Source organism: Mercenaria mercenaria, unplaced genomic scaffold (genome assembly GCF_021730395.1).
Source record: "Mercenaria mercenaria strain notata unplaced genomic scaffold, MADL_Memer_1 contig_3434, whole genome shotgun sequence".
NCBI lineage: Eukaryota > Metazoa > Mollusca > Bivalvia > Venerida > Veneridae > Mercenaria > Mercenaria mercenaria.
Window position 1 is genome coordinate 54,976 of NW_026461571.1, and position 18,240 is coordinate 73,215.

The 18,240-nt window shown below is 32.7% G+C and overlaps 1 protein-coding gene across 1 annotated transcript; it reads left to right on the forward strand.

The window, feature by feature from the left end:
- Positions 1 to 2,098: 2,098 nt before the first annotated feature.
- LOC128553054 (uncharacterized) lies at positions 2,099 to 18,094 on the forward strand (the record flags this gene model as incomplete). Its single annotated transcript, XM_053534166.1, has 8 exons — positions 2,099 to 2,141; positions 2,646 to 2,774; positions 7,665 to 7,793; positions 9,590 to 9,718; positions 11,565 to 11,693; positions 13,530 to 13,658; positions 15,452 to 15,580; positions 17,966 to 18,094. Coding segments are annotated over exons 1-8 (946 nt in total), but the record flags the coding sequence as incomplete, so codon positions are not given.
- Between the last annotated feature and the right edge of the window lie 146 nt (positions 18,095 to 18,240).

Here is an 18,240-nt window from a genome sequence, read left to right on the forward strand (position 1 = left end):
ATCTACCACTAGGCTACCGAGGCGGTTTTTCAAACATTTGGAGACGTTTTGTGGCTGATTAAATGTTTAGATTTTTTTTTATTTGTTTACGAGCGAAGTCTTCATGGCGTGAAGTTTGTTAACTGTCAGTAATTTTCCTTGTACGTTTCCAGCTTAAACAATATTCTAAAAAAAGTTCTATACTGAAAAAGAAAACCTTTTGAAATTTTCAGTGAGATATGTTAAACGTTATTAATGCATATATAAATTTTTCTAATGAATGTAGAAATAAAACTTTTGAGTATAACCATTACTATTTTATTTCTCTTGAAATCGTATTATAATCAAATTTATTAATGTATACTGTCTTCACAATTTATCAGAATTATTGATATTAAATGATTGCATTCACTTTCATGAGATGTGTCTTGCACGTTAATGGGAAATATCTTTTCTTAAAACAGAAATAAGAAGATTTCCTTTGGCCCTTTTTTGTATCACAGATCAATTAAATTTATCCTGTCACTTGCAGTATTTTCGACCCGATATCAGGGTGCCGTATATCTTTCTTGATATACCGTCAGTTGATCATGTGACCAGTGATATACGGTCAGTTGATCATGTGACCTTATGATCGATATTGTTGTCATAAGAAATTTTGCAACGAAACCATCATCATTGTGTTGGAAATGTCCGAACTAAGAAAATGAGTGGTCAAATAATGAGTTTTTATTCAAAAACGAAGAAGTTATTGCGTTTTTTCAATTGTAACCACATTACTGTGTCGGTGATTACGTCATTATACAAGTGACGTCATTACGAATATGACGTCAATAAAACGGGTTTCGCACACTAATTTTGGTAAAATAAATTGCCAAATATCGGAAAATGAAGTAATGACAAGATAAATAGAATAATAGGTGAATAATCTGGCTCGGCTCCGGACGTTATCAGGTTCGCCTTCGGCTCACCCGATAACGTCCTCCACCTCGCCAAATAAACTTTCTCATCTACGGCACTAACCTATTATTCTCTATATCTATGATTACAATCTAAGACCCGGAAGAGGCATGGATGTTTGAGGACAGAGCCCACTTTTAAAAGAACTTTGACTTCCATGATAACATTTAAAAAACAATACAATTTTAGTGCAGTCACATGATCAAACACAATTTAAATGTTTTAATCAGAAACCAATGAAATTGCTTATTGTCTTATCTTACAAGAATTCATGCGAGGGGAGCACCGCATATAAAGCCATCGTTCGTGGCCGAATATAGTCATAAAGAATGTATCATATAATACTTAAAAACTTAAAATATCTTATTATATATCTTCAAATTTTCTGTCTAAAATACAACCTGTATATCACTAATGAATGCAAAACCCTGTATTTAACTCGGTAATAGAAAGAATATTCTATGACGGGACGTACGTCTCTTTCAGATGCTACTTTCCATGCGTCCAAAATTTCACCATTTCAAACGAGTTTTCAGCCTTATTAGTCTAACATCATAGCCCATTTTGACTGATATGACAGTAGTAAATGGTAAAAGTATATAATATCCCTATTTCAACACGGCCTTAAGAGTTTGTAATCTAGTATTATCTAATAATACTAAGATAAGTATCTTTGATAGATCTTCACCCTGTTAGGTTGTTAGCTTTTACTAAAATCCAAAGAAGATGACCAGGTAGTTAAGATTCAAAAATGATAAGATAATAAAATGAAATCTGGGTATATTCTTTATGCCTAATTTTTTTTCGTTTATGTAAGATATAAGAAAATTTAAACATAATTGTTCAGATGTAAAAACTGTCTATATTTCAGAATGAAAACGAAAGTGACAATAAAGAATTGAAATTCTTATAATACAATATACATGTGTTTGTACACAAAAATATTGTATTAATTGTATCATAAACAAGTTACATAAAAATGTATCATGTACCTTCCATAAGCCAGCTGAATGACTTCCTTGCAATAAAACGTTGCGCGAGCCCACATCTGTGAAGGACAAGTGATTCAAAGTAGACCGTAACCACTCGACCGGCCCCCATATATAGGTTTTGAAGTAGTTACTCACATCTTGTGTACATTTTGCATCCAGATCAACCTATGGTAAATGATATAACTTTAGAAGGCCTTATGTGGAGGGAGGGTATATAATTTATATTCTTTTTATTTCATCGTTTTATGATGTGAGCTTTCAGTTTGTATTCCTCTTGTAAACAGCTAAGTACTAATGCACTTACATGTATGCCAGGCAAAGAAGTGAACGCGTGAGGTAATTTTCATTTGGGTTTAAAACTGCAGTGCTTGCAGATTTAAATTATCAACCTGGTAAGTTTGTGAGATGCTGTTTTTATTATCCCTTCGTTTTAATTAGAGATTTTAACAGAAAGCCACCACATAATACTGTTCATGTGCAGTTTACTCTACTCTGTATTAGTGCTGACTTTTTCTCTAGTAATTTTCCCGACTGATAAATGGCACAAAGGGACAAATCACACAAGACATGTTGGTTTATGCAAGATCGGCAAAAGGAAGATATGCCGTGAACAGGGATCGAGATCACGACCTCTTATATCTACAGAATTGGCTTAATGGGCTAAAACTTAGAATTTGCTGAAGCAGTATTTAGATAAAATTCATTTGTTTACAGAAATTGAATTTCTTGGAGAATGTTCAACGGAAGACGAGTGTAAGACAATCGCTTCGTTCTGTATTACGAAACAATGTCAGTGTAATGTGACAGATTATTACCACTCATCAGACGACACCTGTCTTCCAAGTATGTATACAATATATTATAACATGGTTTCTTTCTGTCTTTAACAGTTAACTTTAGTATTGCATGTTTGATATTTTATCGCCTAACCTAAAAATTAATCTAAGTTCAAATATTCGTAAACATGTTAACAGTCAAAGCTCTTTTCCAGATCATTCGCATAAACTTGTTGTCCTTAGTATGTTTTAACGATATGGAAGGCAGTTGTTACCAGAATTCGAACAGATTTTTTGATATATGACACGGCCTGGGATCGAACCCACGACCTCCTGTACTCGAAACGGACGCTGTACAATTAGGCTTCCGAGGCGGTTTTTTCAAACATTTGAAAAAGTTTTGTGGCTGATTAAATGTTTAGTATTTTTGATAATTTGTTTAATAGCGACGTCTTCGTGGCGTCAAGTTTGTTAACTATCAGTAATTTACGTAGTATGTTTTCAATTTAAACAATATTCTAAAAAGATTTATAATGAGAAAAAGAAAAACCCTTTTGCACTTTTCAGTGAGATATGTTAAACTATGTTTCAACTTAATGAGAACATTTTTTTTTTCTGATCAATGCAGAAATAAAACTTTTGAGTATAACCATTTTATTTCTCTGGAAATCATAATATAGTCAAATTTATTAGTGTATAATGTCTTCACAATTTATCAGAATTATTGATATTAAATGATTACATTCACTATCATGAGATGTGTCTTGCACGTTAATGGGCAATATCTGTTCTTATAACAGAAATAAGAAGATTTCCTTTGGCCCTTTATTATCACAAAACAATTAAAATCTATGTTTACAATTTTAGACCTGCAGCAGGGATGGATTTTTGAGGACAGGCCCCATTCTTAAAAGAACTTTGACTTCCATGATAACATTTAAAAAAAAAAACAATAGAATTTGAGTGCAATAAAATGATCAAACACAATTTGAATGTTTTAATTAGAAACAAATAAAATTGCTAATTTATTATCTTACTATAATACATGCGAGGGGATCTCCTCGTGTAAAGTCAGCGTCTGTGGCCGAAAGAAGTGTTAAAGGTTTTATCATTTAATACCTGAAAACTTTAAAATATCTTATTATATACCTTTCAAATTTCTGTCTGAATTACAACCTGTATATTACTTATGAATGCAAAACCCATTATTCTAAACATCTTTGTAATGGAGAAAATATTCTATGACGGGACATAAGTCTCTTTCAGCTGCTACTTTCCCTGCGTCAGAACTTCCACATTTTCAAACGAGTTTTCAGCCTTATTTGTTTAAAATCATTTCCCATTTTGACCTTTATGACTGTAGCAAAAGGTAAACGTATACACTTTCCATATTTCAACGCGGCCTTAAGAGTTTGTAATCTAGTATTTTCTGAACATTTTAAGATACGAATCTTTGATAGATCGTCACCCTGTTAGCTTGTTGGCTTTAATCTAACATCAAAGGAAGATGACAATGTAGTTCAGATGCAAAAATGACTGGATAATACAATTGCAATGTAGCCATATTCTTTATACCTAAATTATTTTCTTTTTCGTGAGGCATATGCTAATTTGAACATAATTGTTAAGCTTTAAAAAGTGTCTCTATTTCAAAATGAAAAAGAAAATAACAAAAAAAAAGAATTGGAATTCTCATAAAAAATATACAAAAAATATTCTGCATCATAAATAATATAATCTGCGTTATACCATACGCAGAAAGTTATTGTATCATAAGCAACAAAAACAATGTATAATGTACCTTCCATTAGCCAGACGAATGAATTCCTTACAACATAACGTTGCGCGAGGCAACATCGGTGACGGGCAAGTGATTGAAAATCGTCCACCATGAACGCATGACCGGCCCCCATATATAGATTCTGAAATAGTAACTCACATCTTGTGTACATTTTGCGTCCAGATCAACCTAAAGTAAAAATAATAGAACTTTAGAAGGCCTTAAATGGAGTAACGGTATATAATTTATCTTATTCAATTCATCTTTTTAAGATGTGATGCTCTTGTAAACATATAAGTACTTATAAATATATGCCAGGCAAAGAATTGAACGATTGAGGTAATTTTCATAGGGTTTAAAACTGCAGTGCTTGAAGATTTAAATTACCAACCTGGTATGTTTGTGAACTGCTGTTCTTATTATCCCTTCGTTTTAACTAGAGATTTTAACAGAAATCCACCAAATAATGCCGTTCATGTGCAGTTTACTCTATTTTGTATCAGTGCTGACTTTTTCTCTAGTAATTTTTCCACCTGATAAATGACACAAAGGGACAAATCACACCAGACACGTTGGTTTATGTCAGATCGGCATGACGAAGATATGCCTTGTACGGGGATCGAGATCACGGCCTCTCGAATCTACTGAATCTACGTAATGGGCTAAAACTTTGAATTTGCTGAAACATTTAAATAAAGTTCATCTGTTTACAGAAAAATAAATTCTTGGAGAATGTTCAACGAAAGACGAGTGTAACACAATCGCTCCGGACTGCATAACGAACCAATCCCAGTGTAATGTGACAATAGTTAAATTTAGTAATGCACTTTTGACAATTTATCGCCTAACCTAAACAGGAAATTAAATTCAGATATTCATTAACATGTTAACAGTTCAAGCTCTTATCCAGATCATTCGTATAAACTTGTTGTCCTTAGTAAGTTTTCAACGATATGGAGACGAGTTGCCACGATAATTCGATTTTGTTTTTGAGGTATGGTATGGCCAGGGATCGAACTCAAGACCTCGCGCACTCAAAACGGGCGATCTACCACTAGACTACCGAAGCGGGTTTTCAAACAATTGGAAACGTTCGTTTTGTTGCTGATTAAATGTTTAAAATTTTTGATTATTTGTCTAAAAGAGCGAAGTCTTCATGGCGTGAAGTTTGTTAACTTCAGTAATTTTCATTGTACGTTTCCAATTTAAATACTATTCTAAAAAAGTTCTATTTTGAAGAAGAAAACCTTTTGAAATTCTCAGTGAGATATATTAAACTATGCTAATGCATATATAAATTTTTCTGATGAATGTAGAAATAAAACTTTTGAGTATAATTATTTTATTTCTCTTGAAATCATATATAGTCAAATTTATTAATGTATACTGTCTTCACAATTTATCAGAATTATTGATATTAAATGGTTACATTCACTTTCATGAGACGTTTCTTGCACGTTAATTGATAATCTTTTCTTATAACAGAAATAAGAAGATTTCCTTTGGCCTTTTTTTTTATCACAGATCAGTTAAATATCTATGTTTACAATCTAAGACCCGGAAGAGGCATGGATGTTTGAGGACAAAACCCATTTTTAAAGGAACTTTGACTTCCATGATAACATTTAAAAAACAATAAAATTTTAGTGCAGTCACATGATCAAACACAATTTGAAAGTTTTTATTAGAAACCAATGAAATTGCTTGTTGTCTTATCTTACTAGCATTCATGCGAGGGGAGCACCGCATATAAAGCCAGTGTCAGTGGCCGAATGTAGTCATAAAGGATGTATCATGTAATAATTAAAAACTTAAAATATCTTATTATATACTTTCAAATTTTCTGTCTGAAATACAACCTGTATATCACTAATGAATGCATACCCCTGTATTTAACTCATCTCGGTAACAGAAAGAATATTCTATGACGGGACGTACGTCTCTTTCAGATGCTACTTTCCATGCGTCAAACATTTCACCTTTTCAAACGAGTTTTCATCCTTATTAGTCTAAAATCATAGCCCATTTTGACTGATATGACAGTAGTAAATGGTAAACGTATATAATATCCCTATTTCAACACGGCCTTAAGTGTTTGTAATCTAGTATTATCTACTAATACTAAGATAAGTATGTTTGATAGATCCTCACCCGGTCAGGTTGTTAGCCTTAACTAAAATCCAAAGAAGATGACCAGGTAGTTAAGATTCAAAAATGATAAGATAATAAAATGAATTCTGGGTATATTCTTTATGCCTAAATTATTTTCGTTTTTGTAAGATATAAGAAAATTTGAACATAATTGTTCAGATGTAAAAACTCTCTATATTTCAGAATGAAAACGAAAATGACAATAAAGAATTGTAATTCTTATAGAATAATATACATGTGTTTGTACACAAAAATATTGTATTATTTGTATCATAAACAAGTTACATGAAAATGTATCATGTACCTTCCATAAGTCAGCTGAATGACCTACTTACAACAAAACGTTGCGCGAACCCACATCTGTGAGGGGCAAGTGATTCAAAGTAGACCGTAACCACTCGACCGGCCACCATATATAGGTTTTGAAGTAGTTACTCACATCTTGTGTACATTTTGCATCCAGATTAACCTAAGGTAAAAATGATAGAACTTTAGAAGTCCTTAAGTGGAGGGAGGGTATATAATTTACATTCTTTTTTATTTCATCGTTTTATGATGTAGGCTTTCTGTTTGTATTCCTCCTGTAAATATCTAAATATTAATACACTTACATGTATGCCAGGCAAAGAAGTGAACGCATGAGGTAATTTTCATTTGGGTTTAAAACTGCAGTGCTTGCAGATTTAAACTATCAACCTGATAAGTTTGTGAGATGCTGTTCTTATTATCCCTTCGTTTTAATTAGAGATTTTAACAGAAAGCCACCAAATAATGATGCTCATGTGCAGTTTAATCTATTCTGTATCAGTGCTGACTTTTTCTCTTAGACTAGTAATTTCCCCACCTGATAAATGGCACAAAGGGACACATCACACAACACATGCTGGTTTATGTAAGATCGGCATAACGAAGATATGCCGTTTACAGGGTTCGAGATCACGACCTCTATAAATACAGAATCGGCTTAATGGGCTAAAACTTAGAATTTGCTGAAGTGGCATTTAGATAAAATTCATTTGTTTACAGAAATTGAATATCTTGGAGAATGTTCAACGAAAGACGAGTGTAAGACAATCGCTTCGAACTGTATTACGAAACAATGTCAGTGTAATGTGACAGATTATTACCACTCACCAGACGATACCTGTCTTCCAAGTATGTATACAATATATTATAACATGGTTTCTCTCTGTCTTTAACAGTTAACTTTAGTATTGCATGTTTGATATTTTATCGCCTAACCTAAAAATCAATCTAAGTTCATATATTCATAAACATGTTAACAGTCCAAGCTCTTATCCAGATCATTCGCATAAACTTGTTGTCCTTAGTATGTTTTAACGATATGAAAGGCATTTGTTACCAGAAATCAAACACATTTTTTGATGTATGACACGGCCTGGGATCGAACCCACGACCTCCTGTACTCGAAACGGACGCTGTACAACATTTGGAAAAGTTTTGTGGCTGATTAAATGTTTAGTAATTTTTATAATTTGTTTAATAGCGACGTCTTCGTGGCGTCAAGTTTGTTAACTATCAGTAATTTACGTAGTATGTTTTCAATTTAAACAATATTCTAAAAAGATTTATAATGAGAAAAAGAAAAACCCTTTTGTACTTTTCAGTGAGATATGTTAAACTATGTTAATGAAAACATATTTTATTCTGATCCATGTAGAAATAAAACTTTTGAGTATAACCATTTTATTTCTCCGGAAATCATAATATAGTCAAATTTATTAGTGTTTCAGATGCAACTTTCCATGCGTCAAACATTTCACCTTTTCAAACGAGTTTTCAGTCTAAATCATAGCCCATTTTGACTGATATGACAGTAGTAAATGGTAAACGTATATAATATCCCTATTTCAACACGGCCTTAGGTGTTTGTAATCTAGTATTATCTAATAATACTAAGATAAGTATCTTTGATAGATCCTCACCCTGTTAGGTTGTTAGCTTTAACTAAAAATCCAAAGAAGATGACCAGGTAGTTAAGATTCAAAAATGATAAGATAATAAAATGAATTCTGGGTATATTCTTTATGCCTAAATTATTTTCGTTTTTGTAAGAAAATTTGAACATAATTGTTCAGATTTAAAAACTGTCTATATTTCAGAATGAAAACGAAAATGACAATAAAGAATTGAAATTCTTATAAAACAATAAACATGTGTTTGTATGCAAAAGTGTTGTATTAATTGTATCATAAACAAGTTACATAAAAATGAATCATATACCTTCCATAAGTCAGCTGAATGACTTTCTTACAACAAAACATTGCGCGAAACCACATTTGTGAGGGGCAAGTGATTCAAAGTAGACCGTAACCACTCGACCGGCCACCATATATAGGTTTTGAAATAGTTACTCACATCTTGTGTACATTTTGCATCCAGATCAGCCTGAGGTAAAAATGATAGAACTTTAGAAGGCCTTAAGTGGAGGGAGGGTATATAATTTATATTCTTTTTATTTCATCGTTTTATGATGTGAGTTTTCAGTTTGTATTCCTCTTGTAAACATCTGAGTACTAATACACTTGCCAGACAAAGCAGTGAACGCATGAGGTAATTTTCATTTGGGATTAAAACTGCAGTGCTTGCAGATTTAAACTATCAACCTGATTAGTTTGTGAGATGCTGTTCTTATTATCCCTTCGTTTTAATTAGAGTTTTTAACAGAAAGCCACCAAATAATGATGCTCATGTGCAGTTTACTCTATTCTGTATCAGTGCTGACTTTTTCCCTGGTAATTTTCCCAGCTGATAAATGGCACAAAGGGACAAATCACACAAGAAATGTTGGTTTATGTAAGCTCTGCATGACGAAGATATGCCGTGTACAGGGATCGAGATCACGACCTCTTAAAACTACAGAATTGGCCTAATGGGCTAAAACTTAGAATTTGCTGAAGCAGTATTAGATAAAATTCTTTTGTTTACAGAAATTGAATTTCTTGGAGAATGTTCAACGAAAGACGAGTGTAAGACAATCGCTTCGAACTGTATTACGAAACAATGTCAGTGTAATGTGACAGATTATTATCATTCATCAGACGATACCTGTCTTCCAAGTATGTATACAATATATTATAACATGGTTTCTCTCTGTCTTTAACAGTTAACTTTAGTATTGCATGTTTGATATTTTATCGCCTAACCTAAAACTCTATCTTAGTTCAAATATTCATAAACATGTTAACAGTCCAAGCTCTTATCCAGATCATTCGCATAAACTTGTTGTCCTTAGTATGTTTCAACGATATTAAGGGCAATTTTTACGAGAATTCGAACAATTTTTTTGATGTATGACACGGCCTGGGATCGAACCCACGACCTCCTGTACATTCACTTTCATGAGATATGTCTTGCACGTTAATGTGCAATATTTTTTCTTAAAACAGAAGAAAAAGAAGATTTCCTTTGATCCATTTTTCATCACAGAACGATTAAAAATCTATGTTTGCAATTTTGTACCCAGAAGAAGCATGGATGTTTGAGGACAGAACCCATTTTTAAAAGATCTTTGACTTCCATGATAACATTTAATAAACAATAGAATTTTAGTGCAGTCTCATGATCAAACAGAATTTGAATGTTTTAATTAGAAACCATTGAAATTGCTTATTGTGTTTTTTACTAGAATTCATGTGCGGGGAGCTCCGCATATAAAGTCAGCGTCCATGGCCGAATGTAATCATAAAGAATGTATCATATAATACTTAAAAACTTAAACTATCTTATTTTATACTTTTCATACGGGTTTTCAGCCTTATTAGTCTAAAATCACAGCCCATTTTGACTGATATGATAGCAGTAAAAGATAAGCGTATAAAATATCCTTATTTCAACACGGCCTTAAGAGTTTGTAATCTAGTATTTCCTAAAAATACTCAGATAAGAATCTTTGATAGATCTTCATCCTGTTAGCTTGTTGGCTTTTACTAAAATTCAAAGAAGATGACAAGGTAGTTAAGATGCAAAAATGATAAGAAAATAAAATGAAATCTGGATATATTCTTTATGCCTAAATTATTTTCATTTTTGTAAGACATAAGAAAATTTGAACATAATTGTTGAGCTTTAAAAACTGTCTATATTTCAAAATGAAAACGAAAATGACAATGAAGAATTGAAATTCTTATTAAACAATATACACAAAATAGACTGTATTTATTGTATCATAAGCAAGTCAAACAAATTTTTTAATGTACCTTCCATAAGCCAGCTGAATGACTTCCTTACAACAAAACGTTGCGCGAGCGCACATCAGCGAAGGGCAAGTGATTCAAAGTCGACCATAACCACTCGACCGGCCCCAATATATAGATTTTGAAGTAGTTACTCACATGTTATGTGCATTTTGCATCCAGATTAACCTTAAGTAAAAACTGATAGAATTTTAGAAGGCCTTAAGTGAGGGAGGGTATATAATTTTACTGTTTTTTCATCGTTTTATGATGTGGGCTTTTAGGTTGCATTCCTCTTGTAAACATCTAAGTACTAATACATATATGCCTGTCAAAGAATTGAACGCATGAGGTAATTCTCAAAGGGTTTTTAAACTGTAGTTCTTGAAGATTTAAACTATCCGCCTGATATGTTTGTGAAATGCTGTTCTTATTATCCCTTCGTTTTAATTAGAGATTTTAAAAGAACGCCAGGAATTAATGATGCTCATGTGCAGTTTACTCTATTCTGTATCAGTGCTGACTTTTTCTCTTGTATTTTTTCCACCTGATAAATGGCACAAAGGGACAAATCACACAAGACATGTTGGTTTATGTCAGGTAGGCATTACGAAGATATGCCGTGTATGGGGGATCGAGATCACGACCTCTCAAATCTACAGAATTGTCTTAATGGGCTACAACTTAGAATTTGCTGAACCATTATTTTGATAAAATTCATTTGTTACAGAAATTGAATTTCTTGGAGAATGTTCAAGGAAAGACGAGTGTAAGACAATCGCTTCGAACTGTATTACGAAACAATGTCAGTGTAATGTGACAGATTATTACCACGCATCGGACGATTCCTGTCTTCCAAGTATGTATACAATATATTATAACATGGTTTCTCTCTGTCTTTAACAGTTAACTTTAGTAATGCATGTTTGACATAAAAATCAATCTAAGTTCAAATATTCATAAACATGTTAACAGTCCAAGCTCTTATCCAGATCCTTCGCATAAACTTGTTGTCCTTAGTATGTTTTAACGATATTAAGGGCCGTTTTTACGAGAATTCGAACAATTTTTTTGTTGTATGACACGGCCTGGGATCGAACCCACGACCTCCTGTACATTCACTTTCATGAGATATGTCTTGCACGTTAATGTGCAATATTTTTTTCTTAAAACAGACGAAAAAGAAGGTTTCCTATGATCCTTTTTTCATCACAGAACGATTAAAAATCTATGTTTACAATTTTGTACCTGGAAGAAGCATGGATGTTTTAGGACACAACCCATTTTTAAAAGATCTTTGACTTCCATGATGACATTTAAAAAGCAATAGAATTTTAGTGCAGTCTCATGATCAAACAGAATTTGAATGTTTTAATTAGAAACCATTGAAATTGCTTATTGTGTTTTTTACTAGAATTCATGGGAGGGGAGCGCCGCATATAAAGTCAGCGTCCATGGCCGAATGTAGTCATAAAGAATGTATCATATAATACTTAAAAACTTAAAATATCTTATTTTATACTTTTCAAATGAGTTTTCAGCCTTATTAGTCTAAAATCACTGCCCATTTTGACTGATATGACAGTAGTAAAAGATAAACGTATAAAATATCCTTATTTCAACACGGCCTTAAGTGTTTGTAATCTAGTATTTCCTAATAATACTCAGATAAGAATCTTTGATAGATCTTCACCCTGTTAGCTTGTTGGCTTTCACTAAAATTCAAAGAAGATGACAAGGTAGTTAAGATGCAAAAATGATAAGAAAATAAAATGAAATCTGGGTATATTCTTTATGCCTAAATTATTTTCATTTTTGTAAGACATAAGAAAATTTGAACATAATTGTTGAGCTTTGAAAACTGTCTATATTTCAAAATGAAAACGATAATGAGAATGAAGAATTGAAATTCTTATTAAACAATATACACAAAATATACTGTTTTTATTATATCATAAGCAAGTCAAACAAAAATGTGTAATGTACCTTCCATAAGCCAGCTGAATGACTTCATTACAACAAAACGTTGCGCGAGCGCACATCAGCGAAGGGCAAGTGATTCAAAGTCGAAAATAACCACTCGACCGGCCCCAATATATAGATTTTGAAGTAGTTACTCACATGTTATGTGCATTTTGCATCCAGATTAACCTTAAGTAAAAACTGATAGAATTTTAGAAGGCCTTAAGTGAGGGAGGGTATATAATTTATGCTGTTTTTTTTCATCGTTTTATGATGTTGGCTTTCAGGTTGTATTCCTCTTGTAAACATTTCAGTACTAATACTTATATGCCTGTCAAAGAATTGAACGCATGAGGTAATTCTCAAAGGGTTTTTAAACTGCAGTTCTTGAAGATTTAAACTATCCGCCTGGTATGTTTGTGAAATGCTGTTCTTATTATCCCTTCGTTTTAATTAGAGATTTTAACAAAACGCCAGGAATAAATGATGCTCATGTGCAGTTTACTCTATTCTGTATCAGTGCTGACTTTTTCTCTTGTATTTTTTCCACCTGATAAATGGCACAAAGGGACAAATCACACAAGACATGTTGGTTTATGTCAGATAGGCATGACGAAGATATGCCGTGTACGGGGGATCTAGATCAAGACCTCTCAAATCTACAGAATTGGCTTAATGGGCTACAACTTAGAATTTGCTGAACCATTATTTAGATAAAATTCATTTGTTACAGAAATTGAATTTCTTGGAGAATGTTCGACGAAAGACGAGTGTAAGACAATCGCTTCGAACTGTATTACGAAACAATGTCAGTGTAATGTGACAGATTATTACCACTCATCAGACGATTCCTGTCTTCCAAGTATGTATACAATATATTATAACATGGTTTCTCTCTGTCTTTAACAGTTAACTTTAGTAATGCATATTTGACATAAAAATCAATCTAAGTTCAAATATTCATAAACATGTTAACAGTCCAAGCTCTTATCCAGATTATTCGCATAAACTTGTTGTCCTTAGTATGTTTTAACGATATTAAGGGCAGTTTTTACGAGAATTCGAACAATTTGTTTGATGTATGACACGGCCTGGGATCGAACCCACGACCTCCTGTACATTCACTTTCATGAGATATGTCTTGCACGTTAATGTGCAATATTTTTTCTTAAAACAGAAGAAAAAGAAGGTTTCCTATGATCCTTTTTTCATCACAGAACGATTAAAAATCTATGTTTACAATTTTGTACCTGGAAGAAGCATGGATGTTTTAGGACACAACCCATTTTTAAAAGATCTTTGACTTCCATGATGACATTTAAAAAGCAATAGAATTTTAGTGCAGTCTCATGATCAAACAGAATTTGAATGTTTTAATTAGAAACCATTGAAATTGCTTATTGTGTTTTTTACTAGAATTCATGGGAGGGGAGCGCCGCATATAAAGTCAGCGTCCATGGCCGAATGTAGTCATAAAGAATGTATCATATAATACTTAAAAACTTAAAATATCTTATTTTATACTTTTCAAATGAGTTTTCAGCCTTATTAGTCTAAAATCACTGCCCATTTTGACTGATATGACAGTAGTAAAAGATAAACGTATAAAATATCCTTATTTCAACACGGCCTTAAGTGTTTGTAATCTAGTATTTCCTAATAATACTCAGATAAGAATCTTTGATAGATCTTCACCCTGTTAGCTTGTTGGCTTTCACTAAAATTCAAAGAAGATGACCAGGTAGTTAAGATGCCAAAATGATAAGAAAATAAAATGAAATCTGGGTATATTCTTTATGCCTAAATTATTTTCATTTTTGTAAGACATAAGAAAATTTGAACATAATTGTTGAGCTTTAAAAACTGTCTATATTTCAAAATGAAAACAAAAATGAGAATGAAGAATTGAAATTCTTATTAAACAATATACACAAAATATACTGTTTTTATTATATCATAAGCAAGTCAAACAAAAATGTGTAATGTACCTTCCATAAGCCAGCTGAATGACTTCATTACAACAAAACGTTGCGCGAGCGCACATCAGCGAAGGGCAAGTGATTCAAAGTCGAAAATAATCACTCGACCGGTCCCAATATATAGATTTTGAAGTGGTTACTCACATGTTATGTGCATTTTGCATCCAGATTAACCTTATGTAAAAGCTGATAGAATTTTAGAAGGCTTTAAGTGAGGGAGGGTATATAATTTATGCTGTTTTTCTTCATCGTTTTATGATGTTGGCTTTCAGGTTGTATTCCTCTTGTAAACATTTCAGTACTAATACTTATATGCCTGTCAAAGAATTGAACGCATGAGGTAATTTTCAAAGGGTTTTTAAACTGCAGTTCTTGAAGATTTAAACTATCCACCTGGTATGTTTGTGAAATGCTGTTCTGAATAAATGATGCTCATGTGCAGTTTACTCTATTCTTTTTCAGTGCTGACTTTTTCTCTTGTATTGTTTCCACCTGATAAATGGCACAAAGGGACAAATCACACAAGACATGTTGGTTTATGTCAGATCGGCATGACGAAGATATGCCGTGTACATGGGATCGAGATCACCACCTCTCAGATCTACAGAGTTGGCTTAATGGGCTAAAACTTAGAATTTGCTGAAGCAGTATTTAAATAAAGTTCATTTGTTTACAGAAATTGAATTTCTTGGAGAATGTTCGACGAAAGACGAGTGTAAGACAATCGCTTCGAACTGTATTACGAAACAATGTCAGTGTAATGTGACAGATTATTACCATTCATCAGACGATACCTGTCTTCCAAGTATGTACACAATATATTATAACATGGTTTCTCTCTGTCTTTAATAATTAACTTTAGTATTGCATGTTTGACATTTTATTTATCACCTAGAAAGCAATCTAAATTCAAATATTCATAAACATGTTAACAGTCCAAGCTGTCTTCCAAATCATTCGAATAAACCTGCGGTCCTTAGTAAGTTTTTAACGATATGAAGGGCAGTTGTTACCAGAATTCGAATAAATTTTTTGATGTATGACACGGCCTGGGATCGAATCCACGACTTCCTGCACTCGAAGCGGACGCTGTTCCACTAGGCTACTGTGGCGGTTTTTCAAACATTTGGAAAAGATTTGTTGCTGATTGGAAATTTTGATAATTTGTTTAAGAGCGACGTCTTCATGGCGTCGAGTTTGTTAATTATCGTTAATTTTCCTTGTACGTTTTCAATTTAAACAATATTCTAAAAAAGTTCTATACTGAAAAACAGAAAACCTTTGGAAATTTTCAGTGAGATTTGTTAAACTATGTTAATGGAAATATATTTTTTTCTGATGAATGTAGAAATAAAAATTTTCAGCATTACTATTTTATTTCTGTGGAAACCCTAGTATATTTATAAGAGTACAATGTCTTCACAATTTATCAGAATTATTGATATCAAATGATTGCATTCACTTTCATGAGATGTGTCTTGCGCGTTAATGGGCAATATCTGTTCTTAAAACAGAAATTTGATCATTTTTTGATCAATAAACAATTAAAAGTCTATGTTTACCATCTTAAATCTGGAACAGGCATGGATGTTTGTGGACATGCTCCATGCTTAAAAGAACTTTGACTTCAATGATAACATTTAAAAAACAATAGAATTTGAGTGCAATCAAATGATCAAACACAGTTTGAATGTTTTGATTAGAAACCAACAAAATTGCATATTGTCTTACTGGAATTCATGCGCAGGGACCACCACGTACAAAGCCAGCGTCCGTGGCCGAAAGTAGTGTTAAACGCTTTTCCATTTATTACCTGAAAAACTTAAAATATCTTATTATATACCTTTTGAATTTCTGTCTGAATTACAACCTGTATATTACTTATGAAGGCAAAACCCTTTGTTTTTACTCATCTTGGTAATTGAAAAAATATTCTATGACGGGACGTACGTTTAGTTTAGATGTTACTTTCCATGCGTCAAAACTTTCACATTTTCAAACGAGTTTTCAGCGGTATTTTTTTAAACTCGTAGCCCATTTTGACTAAAATGACAATAGCAAAAGGTAAACGTATATATTATCCCTATTTCAACACGGCCTTAAGAGTTTGTAATCTAGTATTTTCTAATAATTCTAAGATACGAATCTTTGATAGATCTTCACCCTGTTAGCTTGTTGGCTTTAAAGTAATATCCAAGGAAGATGACCAGGTAGTTTTAATGCAAAAATGATAAGATAATACAAATGAAATCTGGCTATATTCTTTATGCCTCAATTATTTTCTTTTTTGTGAGACATATGTAAATTTGAATATAATTTTTTAAGCTTTAAAAAGTGTCTATATTTCAAAATGAAAACGAAAATGGCAGTAAAGAATTAAAATTCTTATACAAATATACATAAAATATACTGCATCATAAACAATATAATCTGCGTTATACCATACGCAGAAATTTAATGTATCATAAGCAACAAAAACAATGTATAATGTACCTTCCATTCGCCAGCTGAATGAATTCGTTACAAGATAGTGTTGCGCGGGCAAGTGATTGAAAGTCGACCATAACCGCTCGACCGGCCCCCATATATAGATTCTGAAATAGTAACTCACATCTCTTGTACATTTTGCGTCCAGATCAATCTCAGGTAAAATAATAGAATTTTAGAAGGCCTTAAATGGAGCGACGGTAGATCATTTATATTCTTTTTATTTCATCTTTTTAAGATGTGGCCTTTCAGTTTGTGATCCTCTTGTAAACATCTAAGTACTTATAAATATATACCAGGCAAAGAATTGAACACATGAGGTAATTTTCAATGGGTTTAAAACTGCAGTGCTTGAAGATTTAAATTATCAACCTGATATGTTTGTGACTTGCTGTTCTTATTATCCCTTCGTTTTAATTAGAGACTTTAACAGAAAGCCAGCAAAAAATGCCGCTCATGTGCAGTTTACTTTATTCTGTATCAGTGCTGACTTTCTCTATAGCCTAGAACTTTTCCCACCTGATAAATGGCACAAAATGACAAATCACACCAGACACGTTGGTTTATGTCAGATCGGCATGTCGAAGATAATGCCTTGTACGGGGATCGAGATCACGACCTCTTTAACCTACTGAATCGGCTTAATGGGCTAAAACCTAGAATTTGCTGAAGCAGTATTAAAAGAAAGTTCATTTGTTTACAGAAATTGAATTTCTTGGAGACTGTTCAACGAAAGACGAGTGTAAGACAACCGCTTCGAACTGTATTACGAAACAATGTCAGTGTAATGTGACAGATTATCATCATTCATCAAACGATACCTGTCTTCCAAGTATGTACACAATATATTATAACATGATTTCTCTCTGTCGTGAATAGTTGAATTTAGTAATGCTTTATGACAATTGATCGCCTAACCTAAAAAGCAAGTTAAATTCAGATATTCATAAACATGTTAACAGTTCAAGCTCTTATCCA